Here is a 17,760-nt window from a genome sequence, read left to right on the forward strand (position 1 = left end):
TCCAAACCTCGCTTGCCCATGACCCCAGTCATTCTTCGAAAGTTGAAACAGGTTTGGATGTGTCTTCTGAGGACCACGACACAAAAATTATTTGGACGGCTTGTCGAACAGGAACAGATTTGTGTCCTGTAACAGCCCGGTTGAACTACCCTTATTTGTTTTCGCGGACGGAAAATTGTTATCTCGTTCTCGATTTATTGATTGGCTGCGAAAAGAAGCCGGTATAGACCCTACTATATTGATTGCAGTCACAGTTTTCGAATTAGAGCAGCAACAACGGCAGCTAAGAAGCAGGGGCGTAGCCAGGATTTGAGAGAGGGGGGTGCTTGATGAATGGATTGTCCGAATTACCAGTGGGGGGTCTGTGGGCACTCCCCCAGAACATTTTTGTTCAGTGCTCTGAGATTGATTTTAATGCAATCTGGCTAAATAAATGAGGGTACTGCTGCTTTGAGGGTACTGGTGGTTAAGCCACATCTTCATCTGAAGATGTCCTATAAAATGCATTGTTTTGAGTTGTGACAATTAAATCATGCAGCTGCTAACCAGGTTCTGCTTGTGAATTAGCAGGACAGGGTGGCAAGCCACTTGCAGTTGCAGTGCTGCTCTGCGAACTATAGGCTCAACTGAAAATACTCAAAGAGTGACATAATGATGATAGTGATAGCTGCTGAACAGTCTGCAACTCTGTGGGGTAGCTTAGCTAGTTAGTAAAATGAACTTGTGCATGGAGCAGAGTCTGAGGCCAGAGGGGGGTGCTGGAGCACCCTCTGCACCCCTCTGGCTACGCTACTGAGAAGGGCGTAGAAGATTGCATCATAAAGACGCTAGGAAGGTGGAAAAGTTCAGCACATCTTCAATATGTCCGTTTATCTCGAAATCAGCTGGTAGGTGTCACAGAACACTTGTTGTGCATGCAATGGTACAGTTATTTGAATTTTGGCTTGGGCTTTCGGTGGGGTTTTGGGTAGGGGGCTGTTCCCTTTCCCCTCTAAAAAAGGAGAAGAGTTTCACAGCCACTTGTGGGGTTAATTAAGGAGAATTCCCCATAATTTGGGCTCAAAACCCCTCTCGCGACCCATGACTAATTAGTTAGGGGTCGCGGGATGGGGTCAACCTCGGGGAACGCCTTCACCAAACACAAGAAAAATATCTAAATTTCCTATACTTTCAGGATGGTGCAAAATTTCTTGTAGACTTTCCTTTATGAATCTTACACATGTCCTAAACTTCTTCAGGAATAATAAACGAAACTGTAGAGGAAACGTTGCACTATCCTTTGTAAGTAGGTTGCAGGACACCTGCTGCCATTTTTCAGGAAATGTGCAGATTTTAAGAGCTGCACTGTAGCAGGAAATTGAAATATTTTCCCTGTGAAATCCCTACACAATGGCCATGTCTTAACTTGGCTGCTGTGGCGTAAGTTGTTAATTATTATTTAGGTGGTTGGTGTTGAGAAAATACAAAGGCGTTAGCTAGACTGGAAACCATGCCCCTTTCTTTAGGGAAAGAGACTGGCCAGGTGACTATCAACGACTCGTGTTCATTGCGTACTGAATTTTGCGGAAGTGGTTTAGGGAAAAGGGTGTGGTCACCAGTGTTGCGGTTTAGTATACTTTGGCTAGATCCAGAGGAGGTTGGACACGATCACGTGCACCACTTTTTTTGCTGAGCTGGCACAGAAATTGACAGAATTTTCTATGTAAACTTCTAGCTGGTGTTGCACGATCATTGGAGACTGAAGGCAACATTTATGTATCTCTCTGGCTACTTTGAATATAAAGCATTTATTAACCAACCCGATCCCCAGCGATCCCCTCTATTCTGGCGAGTTATCAGTGCATACAGTGTTTACTAGATTCTTGCCAGCCAGTACAATGCAAGCTACATACAGCGCCGCTGAACTATGCTCTACCCTATAGTCTAGCTAATTTTGGTCCAGCCAGACAACAGACACAGCTAGTCGGGTGTTATAAATCAGCAAAGCAAGAGTATCCATAACTTTTTTTACAGTTATTCGGTATCTATAGTAGATCTAACGTGAGCAGAGACCTTAGGAATGTCACATCAATGTCACATCCAAGTCTGGAGCTAGCTGTCACCTGGATGTACCTAGTTCTTGTCCTGTCTGTGGCAATGTCGTGATACGCTGTAATAGAAACTCAAATGTTGCTGGCAATAGGGCAAAGCAAAGGGACTTTCCATAAACCAGTTGGCAGAGAGACAAATATATCTCTGCATCTCTGCTACTTCTGTCTGTTATTTTTGCAGTGGCCTTGTAGCCATCCAGGTTATAGCAACTTTAGAATTGCTTCATTGGAGAAGTACTGATAGACAACTTATATCCAAACAGCTAGCTAAGTAGACATAAAATTTATACTGCAACTGTACAGCTAAAAATATTAATACTCACATAAAATAATAAAATTTATGCTTAGTGTGCAATATGTGGTTTAGATATCTCCCACGCATTCATGCACACACTACATTCCAAGCATTCCGTTGGGACGAGTCGTTGATAGTCACCTGGCCAGTCTCTTTCCCTAAAGAAAGGGGCGTGGTTTCCAGTATAGGCGTTAGCTAGCCTTGATTCAAGGCCGATTAAAATACGTATTTTAATCGGCCTGGAATCGAGGCTAGGCGTTAGCATGACAGAGGAGGTACGACAGTAGTTGGGCGTGGCCCGACCGTCTCCCTGACGGGAGGTCGGGTTGCAAGCCTATCTGGGATTTGTTCTGTAGCATTATGTAAAAAACTGCCATGAATATTCTTCTTCTCAAGTGGGTGTTAACCGACATGATGACGTGATAAACCACAGCATACTGCATGCGGTTTCGCAACTAGATGCAAACAGAAGTGTAACCAAGCACGTGAAAAATGCTGCAATCTGATAGGGCGCCACTATAGTGGCGCTAGAACAAATCCCAGATAGGCTTGCAACCCGACCTCCCGTCAGGAGACGGTCGAGCCACGCCCAACTAGTACGACAGGCGCGGTGCAGCTCAGGCAATTAACAATAATTATTCGCCCACGCACCGCCCACGTCATATGTTTTTGCTGAGAGTAATCAGAGGCTAATTACTTGAGTTGCACCGCGCCTGTCGGACCTCCTCTGTTAGCATGATGCTACAGCCCCAGAGAAGGTTGGCCACAAAGCAGAGGAGGTCGGACATCACTTGAACTTTCACTAATTATGACCTTTTAATTACATTCCAGGCCAAATTGCTTTTCGTTTTTGCTGACTCAGCAGTAGAACATAACTGGATCTAGGCGGATCTAGCTAGTATGGGTATTATGTGCTGATAGGGTTAGGTCCAGTAACCATCATAGACACCAAACACAACTAGCTGTCAACAGATTCAGCGACAGAAACCGTGCAGAAATATTGTCTCATGAATCAGTCGCCCTCTACAACATAAACTCGTGATTAGGCCGCCCAACTTTTAGAGGGTGGCTAAAATAGAGACTAGCAGAAGTACAATAGACGCTACTGCTGAGTCAGCAAAATGAAAAGCAATTTGGCCTGGAATGTCATTAAAAGGTCAAAGTTCAAGTGATGTCCGACCTCCTCTGGTACCATCCAAACTTCTGTTGAAAACATTGGTGCACGTGATGCGTTTCCAATCCCTTTCCTTTACTATCTATGACAAAACATAAGCTCTTGTGATGATTCATTAGTGACCTTTTAACCCTGTCTAATTCAACCTCCTCTGCTACAGCTATAAATCTCTCGGTATCATGTCCTACAAATTTAGCTGGCGAATATTTGTGTGACATAATTATTATTTGAACATGAACCTTTTCATTACGTATCAGCTTCTCACAAAAATACCGAATTGGTGAGGGTTTCATAAATAGCTGGTTAGATAAGATTTAGCATCAAACAAATTGCTAAAAGGGTTCAATTAGCCTAGCTCATGAATTTGACAATATTTACACTTAGGAAAAAGAGGCAATGGGGAACTTAGACCATAATTATTATGTGATATACTCAGCGATGAATCAGGACACAGCTGTTTTCAGTTGGTTTCGTATCGTACATCTGGTCATCTGATTCACTGTAGATGTCCTCATCCTAAAGGAATCTTTGTAATTTGTGATGTACAGAAACGCAAATCATGTATTGTGACCACAAAGATTATTCTACGCTGATCTAGCACTAACTCTATAGCTGAATACACTATATTCAGCAGATTAATGGATGATACTTTTGCAATCTCACAAACTTTATTTCTATACACAAAATGTAGATTGTGGCAGCCCTGCAAGTCGCCATAAATTTCTTGTGCTATATACAAACATAGGAATTCAATATAGAACCATGCAGATAAGACTCTCCCAAGTAGGCTATTTATATTTTCATCATTACGAGATCTCCAGAGATCTGTAGTATATACATGTGCTTACTACAAAACGACTCTACTGTATGAACCTACAATATTTAAGTTACTGTAGCGATACAGTTCGATAACAAATCAAGTAAACTTGCTATTAACTATTTTATTCTACAAGCTGTATGTGTTTGGTTAATCTTCCAATCTCACTAAAACATAACTTACTATTACCTATATAATATTACCGGTAAATTTCCGGTAAAATTTGTTAATTCTACTGCTCTGTGCAATGTGTTGATACTATAATATTTATGTCGATAGGTCAGTCTTCAAGCTGTAATCGTGCAAGTTCTTGTGGATCAAAGTTATGCATATTAGCCATTTCCGACCAGGCAGGATGTTCAGCGCCATCCATTTCTGTTGCTACCTGGTTGCTAGCAAGTAGCTGATGATGGCTACCACCAATCTCTGCATTACACTCGGGACATTTGGCCGTTTCCATGGCTCCACCACACTCTCCAATGCAGTAGAAATGTCCTTGGGGACATTTGAACCAATGGCCTTTCGTTAGACCCATTGCTTCGACAATTTCAAGTTTCTCAGCTTCGGACAAGTTATCAACTTGATACTCCTTGCATAGAGTTTGAATAGAGTGCATTATTTCTGTTTCATCATCTGAAGTGATTTTGGGGACCGTAGAATCATCTGTTGTTTTATGTCCGCTTTCGTGCAGTCTGGATAGTAGTTTCTCAATCAAAACGTGATTATTGGTTGAGATTTTGCCTTCCTTCCTCTCAAGCTTTATCTGGAATTCGGTCAATCTTGCTAGAAGTGTGAGTCTTCTCATTTCAGCTTCTCCATCTGAAATTTGTTGTTTTGAGAGGTATTCTGAATGTGACACAAATACTTTTAATGTGTTCAACTGTCGCTTGATAAGCTCAATTCTAACGTCAAATGAATTACTATTGGGTGCTGGGATAACCTCTATTGCCTTGACAATGTGTGGCAATAAGGTGAGCTGTGCTCTAATGACGTCAGGAAATGGTGTGGGTTTCTCAGAAAATAATTTTTTTTCAATCATGGCGAGTTCATTACTTATGAATAGACAATTAGCAGAAGTTTCCACCGATGCCATAACTTTCTTGAATTCCGCTTTTAATGCTTCTGGATTCAATGTCTTTAATTGTTGCTGCTTAATTGCCTCAATATCTTGTAGGTAGCATTTTATAGCATTACCATACCTGAGGCATGTCTTTACTGGTGTTGTACACTTAGGGCACTTCTTTATAGAAACCTCTTCGCTCTCCATTGACATATACGTATCCATAGCAGATACTTCAATAACATGCTTGCAATCTGGTAATAGAACAAATCGAGCATCCTCTTCTTCCTCTGTTCCAAAAAGTGTTTCTGTAACTACTTCTTTGTTACAGATGCGGCAAAGACTTGGACAAGGTTCTCCACATAAGCCTATGCATTCGTGGCCACACTTTAGCAGTTTCTTGCATGGGTCATTGCAAGGCTTTTGATTACACGGCTCTCCGCACGGCATACTGCATGTTTGGTGGGGGCATGACCACTCACAAGGTTCTTGGCAAGTATCGCATAGCTCAAAGCATTTCTTTTGACATTTGCTGTGTACACAAAAGGTTGTACAACGTTTAATACATGGTGGGCAGTTAGATGAGCAAGGGAAATCGCATTCATGCCCACAAACTAATATACGCTTGCAAACTGAGTTGCACTGTACATGCAAGCGGCCTTTGTGACAGGTTCCACATGTACCTGAGCACGTATGCCCACAGTCAAGTAGAGCTCCACAAGGCTCACGGCATATAGGCTCTAAAATATGGCACTTGGTTTGAACGGTATGCCCACAGGGCAAGTCTTTGTAAACAAGTTCTTGGCATTTCCTAGTGCATATCATGAAGCATTCGCTTTGGCACTGGTGTCCACATTTTAAAAGCTGTTCGCATTGTGAACGACATTTTATCTTATTGATAGCTACTGAGCATGCCACAGTCTCAGTGTGTCCACACTCCTCTAAAAATCTGGGTACTGGCACTAAGCATGGTTGACACTCCGGCCTACATTGGTGACATTTTCTAGTGCATTTGTGGCCACAGTCCAAAGTTCTAGGGCATGATTTCTGGCATTTGTACTTAATATGGTCACGATCATAAGGATGACAGGATAAACGACAAACGTGTCCGCAAGACAAACGTGCATCACATTTTTTCAAGCAACCACCTTCGGGACATTTGGCAAAGTCTTCAGCTGACTTAGCTTTAACTGTTTGATCACGGTGAATCGCACAATGTAGCAAAAGCGAATCTCCTATACTGTCCATAGACTGAAGTTTAGATATCACTTCAGGCCAGATAGTTTGTTGTTTGTCACGGAGCATTTCTTTGTTCCCAATGATAAAGAATCCTTTCTTCGCTCGTGAAAGAGCCACACAAATACGATTCTTTATCCCCACAAATCCAATGTTCTGTTTTGGATTGCTCCGAACTAGTGACAGAAGAATAATGTCATTTTCTTCCCCCTGAAAGTCATCCACAACTGCGGTCCTAACACCAACAATTTTCTCGTTACCGAGATGCTTTTTTATTTCTAAAAGTTGTCCTCGATAGAGAGTCAAAATGGTAATTTGAGATGTATTATATTCTTGCTTGATAAAGTAGCGACACAGAGCTGTTAAAAACTTTGCTTCGTGAGGATTCGAGTGACTTTTCGTATCAGATTTGCCCGAGACTTCCAATTTTGTGTGAGTTAAAAAGAACAAGCTCTTATCAACTCCTTGTATGTGCTCATATTTTTCAACAGACTCATGATTTTGCAGGTCAGGATACACTGTTGGAGTAATCAAACTGGCTATTTCTGGTCTCATTCGGTGTTGAATGCCCAACGTCTTTACTGGACATTTGTTTTTACTCAGTCGTTCGAACAGAGATACATCAAGCTTATAGTTTTTCTCTAGCTCAAAGTAAGTTGGTTTTGGGCGAAGCTGCTCCTGATCACCAATCAGAATTAGTTGTTGAACACTAGGTGACAATGACGTAAAAATGTGAGCTTCAAAAATTTCAGCAGCTTCTTCGACAACTACTATCTTTGGTCGAATGCCTTTTATGATGTAGTTGTGTTTGGCTGCTCCTGTTGTAGTCATGCCAACCACATCTGAACCTTTTACAACCGAAAGATTAATTCCTTCTTTTGCTTTCTGAACATTTGAACAAGCGTTTTTGTACCTCTTGGAAAGACGTTCCAACAGGTTCCTCTGATACAGCATGTAGCTATCTCTCCAATGCAGGTACAATCTCCACCTGGTGTGCATGTTTTTTAAGCTCCATACATCAACTATTGTATCAGCTTCGACATTTGTCATCGGATCAGAATTGTTCGATAAATGGTATTGGATTTGTCTTTCTCTTTTGTCGTTACTCATTTGGACAACCTTCCATTCGCCATTTCCTTCGCCAGTCTCTTCAAAATCAGAAGTTTGGTCTTCAAAAAGAGTAATATCTTGAATGGGTAGCTCAAACAAATTCTCATTGTCTTCATCAACAAAACGATCGTCTTGAATCTTCTGGACCTCATTGTCCTCGTCTTGTGTACCTGCATTCTTAGGAACTTCCAGTACTTCCACCGCCTGATTTTCTTGTTGTTGTTCGTCTATCTCTTCTTCCACTCTTTGCACAGCCACTAGATACCGTAAACCGAGCCAAACTTCCATTGGTAGTTTTGTTTGGCTCAATGCTGTAAGCTGAGAATAGTGGTGGTCATACATCACACACTGTAATTGCTCAACTCTTAATAGTCTGCTTCTTGACTGATGAATTGAGTTCAAGCAGCGATTAATACGATCTTTGAGAGGAACCATGACTTTTCGAGCATTTGAAAAATGCTGGTAAATGTTTATTGGTACTAATCTTAACTCTCTTACTTTGCTGACTTTTTCGTACAAGACACAGTTCTTCAGTTCTTCAGTTTTACACCGCCCACCAATTCTTGTTATGTTCGGCTGTTTTCTATTCACAGTTACTGTGCGGATACCTTCTAAGAACTGATCTAGAGCATGATTTGTGTAACAAACAACTAGAATGGGTGAGGATTGCCGAGGATCCCAGGAGCTCTTGTTAGCAAGGAACGCTTGAACCACTTTAATTCCTATGTATGTTTTTCCTGTGCCAGGTGGTCCTTGAATCACTGATAAATCTTGTGTGAGTGCTGCCTTCAAGGCTTCCATTTGAGAGTGATCCAGATCTGTATCGTCTGCACTAGGCCATGTAGACAACTTAGTAAGATTTACTTCTGTGGATATCTTCTTGCTTTTTACCTCAATTATTCCTTTAAGGTTAAATACCTGTTTTGGCATGTGTTGCAAGTAGGGCGGCGGTAGCATAGGGTCAAAACTGCATTCAACTATGTACTGTTTAAAAGGCATCATGTGAGTTTCACCGAGGGTACTTACTGCCTGAAGCCGGTTCAAGACATGCCTGTAAGCCTCAAAGTAGGCTACCGATTCAACCATTGTGTACACAGCTTGAGGGTCTAGCTGAAAGCCATTCACACTTCCTTCAAACTTAACAGTAATGACACCTTTTTTCAGCAAATTGGGTTTTCGATCTGCAACTGTAACAAAAACAATGCTCTCAAAATTATCAGTCGAAAGGCATAAAAGAGATCCATTGATCAAACGTTTGGTGTACTCCCAATTAACACCCCTGAGCCCACTGGAATCAAACCAAAGGTCAAAACCAACTTCAGAATTAAGGCAAACTGGTCCACCGAGCATTACTTCTTGATACATATACACTTCTATTCCCTTGGATACCAATGGTGCTTCGACATAGTTTGATATGCCTTCACGAAGTGGACCTACAAAGTCTTCTCTAAGCAGCCGGAACTGAACATCAAGATAATGCTCCCAGCTGTCATACTTCCCTTCAACAATATTGGCTCGAAGAAACGGCTTCTTTGAATAGTGGTAGATTTCTTCAGGCTTGGGTAGCATTTCAACCGTAGTGAAGTGTTCGGGAGGATCAATGAGGATATTATCCTCACTTACTGCCATCTTTTGGGGTTTTTGTCTGGCTGCATTTAAAGTCTCTTCCCTGTGTTCTTGAAATTGTTGTTGGAGCTCATTGACTTCTTCTTGTTTACGTGTAGCAAATGCTTTCTCTTCATCCTCGCCAAAATTTAACAGATTTTTTATACCTTCGCAAATCGAATAAATCGGGAAAGAATGGACAACACTAGATGGAATTCTCTCAATACAGAATGCGGCTATTCGTATTATGTGCCCTAGAGCCTGTACATTCTCCTTTCGTGCAGACTGTAATCGCTCACATGCCATTGTCCTTGTGAGTATATCTAACTTAAAAATGAACTGATCACATCCACTTCCTAGTCCAAAAATCTGACTAAGCAGTAGAGATGCCATGGAGTCTTCCCTAGATTCCACTAGCTTGTATAGAATCTTCACAAAACACCTCACCAGCTTGGGATCATTCACAGTAGAAGAGTTTTTTATTGATGCCAGAAAACCACTATCGTTTTGGCTGATATGCTTTACAAGTGCTTCGTCACCCATCTCAGCCATTTCTCGAATCTCTCGACTGCTAAGATAACCAAACTCTCTGAAGTCATGTTTTTTGGTTGGCTTAATGATTTTGTTAGAGTGCATTTCAGCTCCTTGGTTTTCTGTTTTTGGGGGTTTGACTTGTTTTCTTTTCCAGCTGCTTTTGTGGTCATTTGGAGTGTTACCTGATATCAGTGTACGAATGCTTGCACTTTGAGAGGGTACTTTAGGTCTACCTGCAGCCACGTTGCTTGCACCAGTGGAATTTGTAGCACCCACATTTGGTTTCTGATCTGATAGGTGAATGTTCATCTGCTTACTGTTTCGTGTCCTGTGCCTACTGTTCGGTTGTGCAATTTGGTCACGACAAGATCTCTCGATTGTCTTTTTAACTGGTGCTGATTTCCTCAGTGTGCCTATAAAATTAATAATCAAATTATAGTGAGCACATGATTATACCAGAAATTGCACGCAAATCAATACTATGAGTAACTACAGTGCTCTGTAAATAGCTCGGAGAAAGCGGTCTAAAAACAAGTTCGTGAAATTAAACCAACAATTGCAAGCATAGAATACACCACAACTACGAAGAAGACACACACCCATAATATCCTCCGTTATACCCGTGGTTACTCAGAGGTATAGCCAAGAGATATGTAACCAAGGTAGCGAAGATTAGTATGGTGAGCCTTTTGTTTCAAAATGGTGATACAAAATACCATAATTATGTTGGTGCCCCAAACTGGAAGGATAAATCGACTCGATTCGTTTTATCAACTCGATTATCGACTTCATCTGGTAGGGATCGACTCGATGTGTTTTATCAACTCGACTTCTTCTGGTAAGGATCGACTCGATCGATCAGGATTAGCCTCGATTCCAGGCTCCTTGGAAGAGTTTCTAAGGCGGCCTGAAATCGAGGCTATCTACAGGCTATCTACAGCTGCACTCTAGTATAGTAGCAACGCAGAACAGAGACTCTTGAGTTTATAAAACACATCGAGTCGATCCCTACCAGATGAAGTCGATAAAATCGAGTGATAAAACACATTGAGTCGATTTATCCTTCCAGTTTGGGACACCAACACATCAGAGGAGGTACAACATCCATGTGTCAAAGGAAATGTTTTACACATACAATATAATGTAGAATGTGGGTGTTTAAGACACGCGGATGTTGTACCTCCTCTGCCAACACATGGTATTTTGTAATCGCCATTTTGAAACAAAAGGCCCACCATAGATTAGAGTGTATATCCTTCGATATACAATATAATGTAGAATGTGGGTGTTTAAGACACGCGGATGTTGTACCTCCTCTGCCAACACATGGTATTTTGTAATCGCCATTTTGAAACAAAAGGCCCACCATAGATTAGAGTGTATATCCTTCGAGTAGGTGTGGTATAATGCTATCTGCCTTATGCCATTCACGTGACTGAACCAACCGCATGGCTATAAAAGTACTTCCCCTTAGCAACTATCGAATGCACAGTAGTGCCTGCTACAAAAAAGGTGAGACTATAATTTTGCAGCTGTCAAAGAGCTTGCTGAGTATATACCATAGTTATCGTCTCTTATAAAGGAGCTTCCATGGTCCAACGCTATACAGCATTCTGCAACGTCCCTAAAAATTAATGTTTGCTATCTACACACACATTGACCTATTGAGGCTTAGCCATGTTGTTGGAGAGCAGCTTTCGTAATTCTTTGGGGTTTTAGTATTGTCTAGCATGTCCCTTCTGCTTGCTTGCTTTTTGCATTACACCTTGCAATCTGTGCATGCCCTGAGACAGGCTGTAGGTTATGCTGCTATATCAGCAGCCTATATGGCAAGTCTTTGAGCTTCCTACTGTTGTTTGTGAAGACGACCCGACCATGCGACCATCGTATTGTCTGGCTCAGTTTAAACTAGTGTGCAAGCCTTCTTGACCAACGCAATAGAGGGCAACACTACAGCTGTGGGGAACTCAGTCATTGAGACCGCAACAGTAGATTCCGAGTAAGCTATGGTAATATTTACTGATGCTTTACAAACGTTCTAACACCTGGCGTTACAATAATTATAGGCCGGGAACAAGGCTAATTTTAATTTGTAAACCTTGTGATTTCTGTAGAGTTGGTCCATTTTTTTTTATGGTCTGGTCTTGACTGCGAGGAGGTTTACGCCGAGGTTCTTCTTCTTGGAGAATTGCTGACACTGGCTGCTCGATACCTGGAGTCACATGAAATTGCCAAATGCTAGATCTATATGGATTATGAACTTCATTCATGCAGACACGCATAAAGTGACTGTCATTATAATTATGATGTCTGTATGTACAGTAAAACGTATAACGAATCAAGTCGACAAAGTGGATGTTCTGACACACCGACAAACAAGTTGTGATAAAAATGTTTTCTTTTAACCCATGTTACTATATAATGCGTTGATCAATATCAGCTACAAATCTTCAGGAGCAAAAAATGTCTTGATAACTGCAATAAGTATACATTAGTTATGGCAAGAGTTTGACGTCATTGGGCAGCATAGTTATTGCAGGTGCCCTCGCAAGGGCTTATGTCATCCAGTGCAATATTTGGTATGTTACACTCTGTGCTGGGCAATAACTAAATACTGCATAATTTATTCATACACAACATATTATTCTCAATCTAAACCACATCCCATTGTGAGTCATAAAAATTATAGCATCAAAACTATATGAGACTCAAATTATGCCATGCCAGATTATTATCCACCAATTAAATCTGTAGCCAAGGGTGTAGACAACTTATAGGGGGCTCTGAGGTTGGCAAGGCTCTTAATATATAACCAGTCTAATTATGGGAGAAAGAAATTGAGGGGCTTTAGCCCTAACTACGGTGGCCGATAGGGGTCACCCGCCTCCGCTTGCCGCCAACTAATACCGCCAGCGATAAAGGGTCACCGCTCCATTTAGTCGCGAGTGGTAAATGAGTGCCCGCCTTCTTTTACCGCCCGCGGCGACGTCCAAAAGTGTCTGGTAAAGGTATGTGTTTCTAATAAGAGCACACCCACGCTATTCTAATCGAAGAGCAAATAGGGATTTCATCTGTAAGCCTGGAGTACTAGCTATGGCATAGTACTCCAGAGCTTATAAATGAAATCCCTGTTCATAGTCTATGCTTTGTGAAGGTCCTCTGGGATGTGTAATAGCTCTCCACACAGATGCTGCAAATACAAGGTGCGCTCTTATTAGAATTTCGAAATATCTTATGATTGTTACACCGCTGGCGGCGAGGTTTTTGACCGCGGCGGTTCATGACTGAGGCGGCCACTCATTTACCGCTCGCGGATAAGTGAGGCGGTCACTCTTTACTGCTCGCGGTATTTTCGGGTGGGTAAAGGAGTCAACATTCATTTACCGCTCGCGGGTAGAGAAGGCGGCGACCCTTTACCGTGTGCGGCATAGGAGGGCGGCAAGCGGAGGCGGGTGACAGGCCACCATACCTAACCCTCTAGTGCCTATCAGTATGGGCTTGCTATATAAACACTGACTCGATTTTACTTTTAAAATCTTGCCTTTAAGAAGGTGTATCTATAATGATGCTCAGAGCCTATAGATACGAAACAAAATCATTGGATAACCTACCGTTTTTTCTGTAGGGGAATTTTTAGCACTGAAAACTTTGTAGCTATTATAATTAGGCGGGAAAAACAACATTTTTCACAGCTTGTTCAGTCCTTAGTGTCTGAACATCCATTGCATTGTGTTGGATTTACCACTGCGTACACATAATCATGTATGCACATGCACATGCACTATATAATGACACTTGAGCACTCAGGAGCACTCCTGGTACTATAACACTTACCTTCCTCAGTGTGTGAAAGTGGTCTCAGTGGTCTCCCCCTCCTAGGGGGGGCAGATTTTGGTTGCTCGTCAGAATCTTTAGATTCTTTGATTTTTGGAGGTCTTCGCCTTCGCTGTGGTATAACTACTCGCTCAGCCATGATTGATCATAAATTATGATGGACTATTAAGTTTTCAGCTTTTGAGTACACTGTATGAATTTAGAAAATAAATTGATCAGTGCATGACTAGATCTATAATATAGCTATAGTATCTATAGTATATACTATAGTTATACAGAGGTGCAACAGCCAATAATCACTGACCTGTGCTGCCAGCTATTATATATATATATATATATATAGCTGGGTTTTGAGATCTCTGTTATAGTTGATAGACTACTTTCCAGGAACACTTTCTACTTTCTATTTTAGTAAAGTGCAACAGCAAATGATCACTGACCTGTGCAGCCTGGGTTTATATCTAATCTGCTAGGACTGTATACTTTCCAGGAACATACATATACTTTAATAAAGGTCATGCATGCATCATTGGAACATGCAGACACTATGTCTGCCAACTAGAGCCTAATGTGGATCCACACCATGAATATACTTACATCAGTCAGTTGTCATACTGCTCTAGTCTCGAATACCCGCCTCAACCTCAAGCTTTTAGGTTGAGGCGGGTATTCGAGACTAATACTACTCAGAGTAGCCTCGATCCCAGGCCGAGTTTTCGCTTTTATAACGGTTAGGCGAACAACTAGGCCTGGTAATAGTTGTCTGCACATTATAAAAGCGAAAACTGGGCCTGGGATCGAGGCTACAGTAAGATGGACTCTCAAGTGTGTGTGTTGTGGTTTTGTGGTCTGACCTTTCACTCATGAATCATGACAGGGAATAGTGCCGTATTAGGTGGTGGTTGTTAGTAGCTACCGAGCGACACTTTTAAATAATTACGAAGCCAGAGGTCGTTTCTTTTGGGAAAATTATGTTGAAGTCCTGGTGTCGCATATTTAGAGGGTCGCATGCATCTAATTGGGTTATTCTACTGTCCTCGATTATAGGCCGCTTAAATTACATTGTTTTTTGCTGCCTGGAATCGAGGCTGTGGTTTGACCTCTATTTAGGACGCGACATAAAAAAATAATTGTAAACGCTGCAGTCGCTATTTTTAGAGGTCAGAAAATTGGTGTCGCATATTTGGAGGGTCGCTTTAAATCGAATAAGTACGGTAAGTTGGTGGCAGCGGCTTAGCTTCGAAGGTGGCGGCAGTGTTAGTTGGTGACAAATGAATGACTCCCCCGGTCACTCCTGCCTAAAGTATGGGGACTCCCCCAGGCCCAGAAGTGAATGACTCCCTACACGCATGCTTGTTTGTTCCGGCCAATGTGACCTGTTTCCATCTACCGTACTTCTTCGAAATAAGGCGCCTCTTTTTAATAATTACGATATGAGCAAGGGCCATAATTAGAGACAGAAAAATTAGATTTGGTCCAGGGAGGCGCGTATTTAGAAGGGGACCTATAAATAGAGGTTATTTGAACAATCTTGGTATCCTCGATTCCAAGCCGTGTCTCATCATCCTCAAGCTTTCTGAAAAAAGATGTGATGTTAACCTCCATTTACAACACGCCACCAAAAAATAATCTCTCCTGCCACGTGGAGCTCTATATGGAGACTTTAAAATTACTTTTTAGTCTGGGTGGCGCCTTATTAGAAGGGCGCCTTATTTAGAAGAAGTACGGTATAGAGGTTATGCACAAAATTTGGATCTGCATATTAAGCCTCCCACTCTCCCATTCACGGAGGTTTAAGACCTACACATTTTCCATCCAACAATGTTGATATACCGTTTCGGGGCCCCAACACTTACGTGCTTAATGCTAATTGCATGCATGAGCCCCTCTCAGTCTCAGTACTCCCCCAAAACCTAACCGCAGTCACGTGATCCCAACCTCTAGCATGACAGAGATAAATGGGCACGTGACTGATCCACTTATACCGGTACACTGCCAAAAGATAGTAATATCCTCACGTATAGGATATGATGCATTACCTTACTCTAGATCGCAATCCTCTACTGCAATCTGCATGTACGACCATAGTTAAACACTGTACATGAATTTTTTTAGTACACATGCATGATGAGGCCAGGAGTGTATTCATGCACTCCTGATGGCGTGTAGTGAAAATTAATCCGACGACAAAAGGGTTAACAGCCTCTTTTCAAATCGCCCATTATTCCTCCAAAGCATAACATAGACCCCATGTCGTCGCACAAGTAGTAACATCAAACTATAAATAATTGCCACATGACTATATATAATTATCAAGTTAACACCATACAAGGTAATCATCAGTATTTCATCATACTATGACTCGTATTGACCAAAACCTGCCTAATGTTATAAAGATGCCTATTATACCACCATAATTCTCACCAAATAATGTGCCTATTATGCTCAAAATTATGCCAGCATAATAAATAAATCTACCAGCTGCATGTGCTCAAAGAGTGCTCTAACTCATGCTTTATATTTTAATCACATGCAGGAAATTAGAGCAGGGTCTGTGGCTACCACAGCTGTATATATAGAAACTACATTGTATGGCAGTTGCCTTTGATCTCTGTGGCTTCTGAATTACAAGGAAGGTGTAGGTCAAAGTTGATTCATAGTGCATGATTTATCAAACGTGAACTGTGCTCCACAGTTAGTGAGTACGTTAACCTAGTACATGATTCAAGAACCAAATCGAATATCATAGACTAGTAATGGCTGCTCAATCTGATCAGCGTTACATAGCTTTAGATGTAAAGTGTGTGGCCACTGGAGTCTGCCATGATGATAAATCTAGAGCAATGTGTTTTGTAACTGTTATTGATTATGGTGAAAACATTCTTCTCCAAAAAGCAGTAAAGCCTGAAACTCCAATAGTTAGTTACCTCACCCCGCTATCGGGAGTTACGATCAGTGGCTCTGACCTGGACCACTAATTGGTTGGCATTCTGCAAAATATGACCAGGAAAATTTGTGAAACATAAGCTAGGGTGTGGCCTTAGCGTTCGGTCAATTTTTTATATAGGCATGCATGCAGTGCTTCTTAATTGGCTACAAATAAACGACTTGTGCCTTTTCTATTCTCCCTCAATAACAGGTCAGATGGGTACCTACTTCGCAATGTGTATTCTTTTTTGCTTAGGGGTACATTCCAAATCTGTACCGTTATTCAGTGCTAAAACAGTAATGTACTAACACAACTTCAATTGCTCCGATACTTCGACACAAAAAAGTGTGTGGGATTCCCAAGCCCATGTGTAACAAAGTAATTCAACGATTGATGTTTATCTTCTGCCACTGAAAAATGAAAATGTGCTAGGAATCAAAATTAATGTCGTTTTGTTTGTGCATTATAATTAGCTGACGAATTTCAGATGCCTGCCAAATTTTAACTATGGGCCGAAAAATGCATTTCATCGAAATGAATAATATATCAGGTCGTGCACATGCAAATGGTATTAATTGACAAGATGTTTGTAAACCTGCAATTAAGGGGCTAATACTATTTTTGCCACATACATTTTCATTGTAAGCAAAAGATATTCGCCATGCAGGGAGGTTTTAAACTCAAACAGAAGCTTTTCTGACTAGACATGAGGCTAGGGCTTCTTAGATTTTAATAAGGAGAGCTATTCAATTTAAAAATAGTCTACCATAGAAAAGAGGCCAAGTTTTACCTTACAAGAGAAAACCACTTTTTGTCTAGTCCTACGGTGGGCCAAATTGGTGCAACACTCTTGCAGTCTTGCTTGGTTGCTTGTTCAAGGCTTGTTCAACCATAGACTGAATAAGATGGTTCAACGTTTATCTATGGTTCAACAAACAGAGTTCTGACTCTAGTAAGTGGGAGGGGCTGGTGCCCTCCTGTGACTTGTGTTGGCCCTGTGCAAATCATGTGCTGGTTTTTGCATAAATCACTAACGTTAGGGTTCTATCAAGTCACAATTCTGAATCAGTGTGTTT

The 17,760-nt window shown here is 41.4% G+C and overlaps 1 protein-coding gene across 2 annotated transcripts; it reads right to left on the bottom strand.

Annotated features, from left to right (window-relative positions):
* Nucleotides 1–4,418: 4,418 nt before the first annotated feature.
* On the bottom strand, nt 4,419–17,640 carry LOC135345019 (NFX1-type zinc finger-containing protein 1-like). Of its 2 annotated transcripts, none has more exons than XM_064542336.1 (4): nt 17,475–17,640; nt 13,756–13,944; nt 12,020–12,133; nt 4,419–10,334 (listed from the first exon to the last, which is right to left on the bottom strand). In XM_064542336.1, the coding sequence occupies exons 2-4, from the start codon at nt 13,892–13,894 to the stop codon at nt 4,657–4,659; spliced, it is 5,931 nt and encodes a 1,976-aa protein (XP_064398406.1). In that variant the 5' UTR covers nt 13,895–13,944; nt 17,475–17,640; the 3' UTR covers nt 4,419–4,656. The 2 variants fall into 2 exon arrangements, with proteins under 2 accessions (XP_064398406.1, XP_064398407.1); XM_064542337.1 differs by lacking the exon at nt 17,475–17,640 and adding an exon at nt 14,060–14,352.
* Nucleotides 17,641–17,760: the final 120 nt, after the last annotated feature.

The sequence above is a fragment of the Halichondria panicea genome, chromosome 12, assembly GCF_963675165.1.
Source record: "Halichondria panicea chromosome 12, odHalPani1.1, whole genome shotgun sequence".
Taxonomy (NCBI): Eukaryota; Metazoa; Porifera; class Demospongiae; order Suberitida; family Halichondriidae; genus Halichondria; species Halichondria panicea.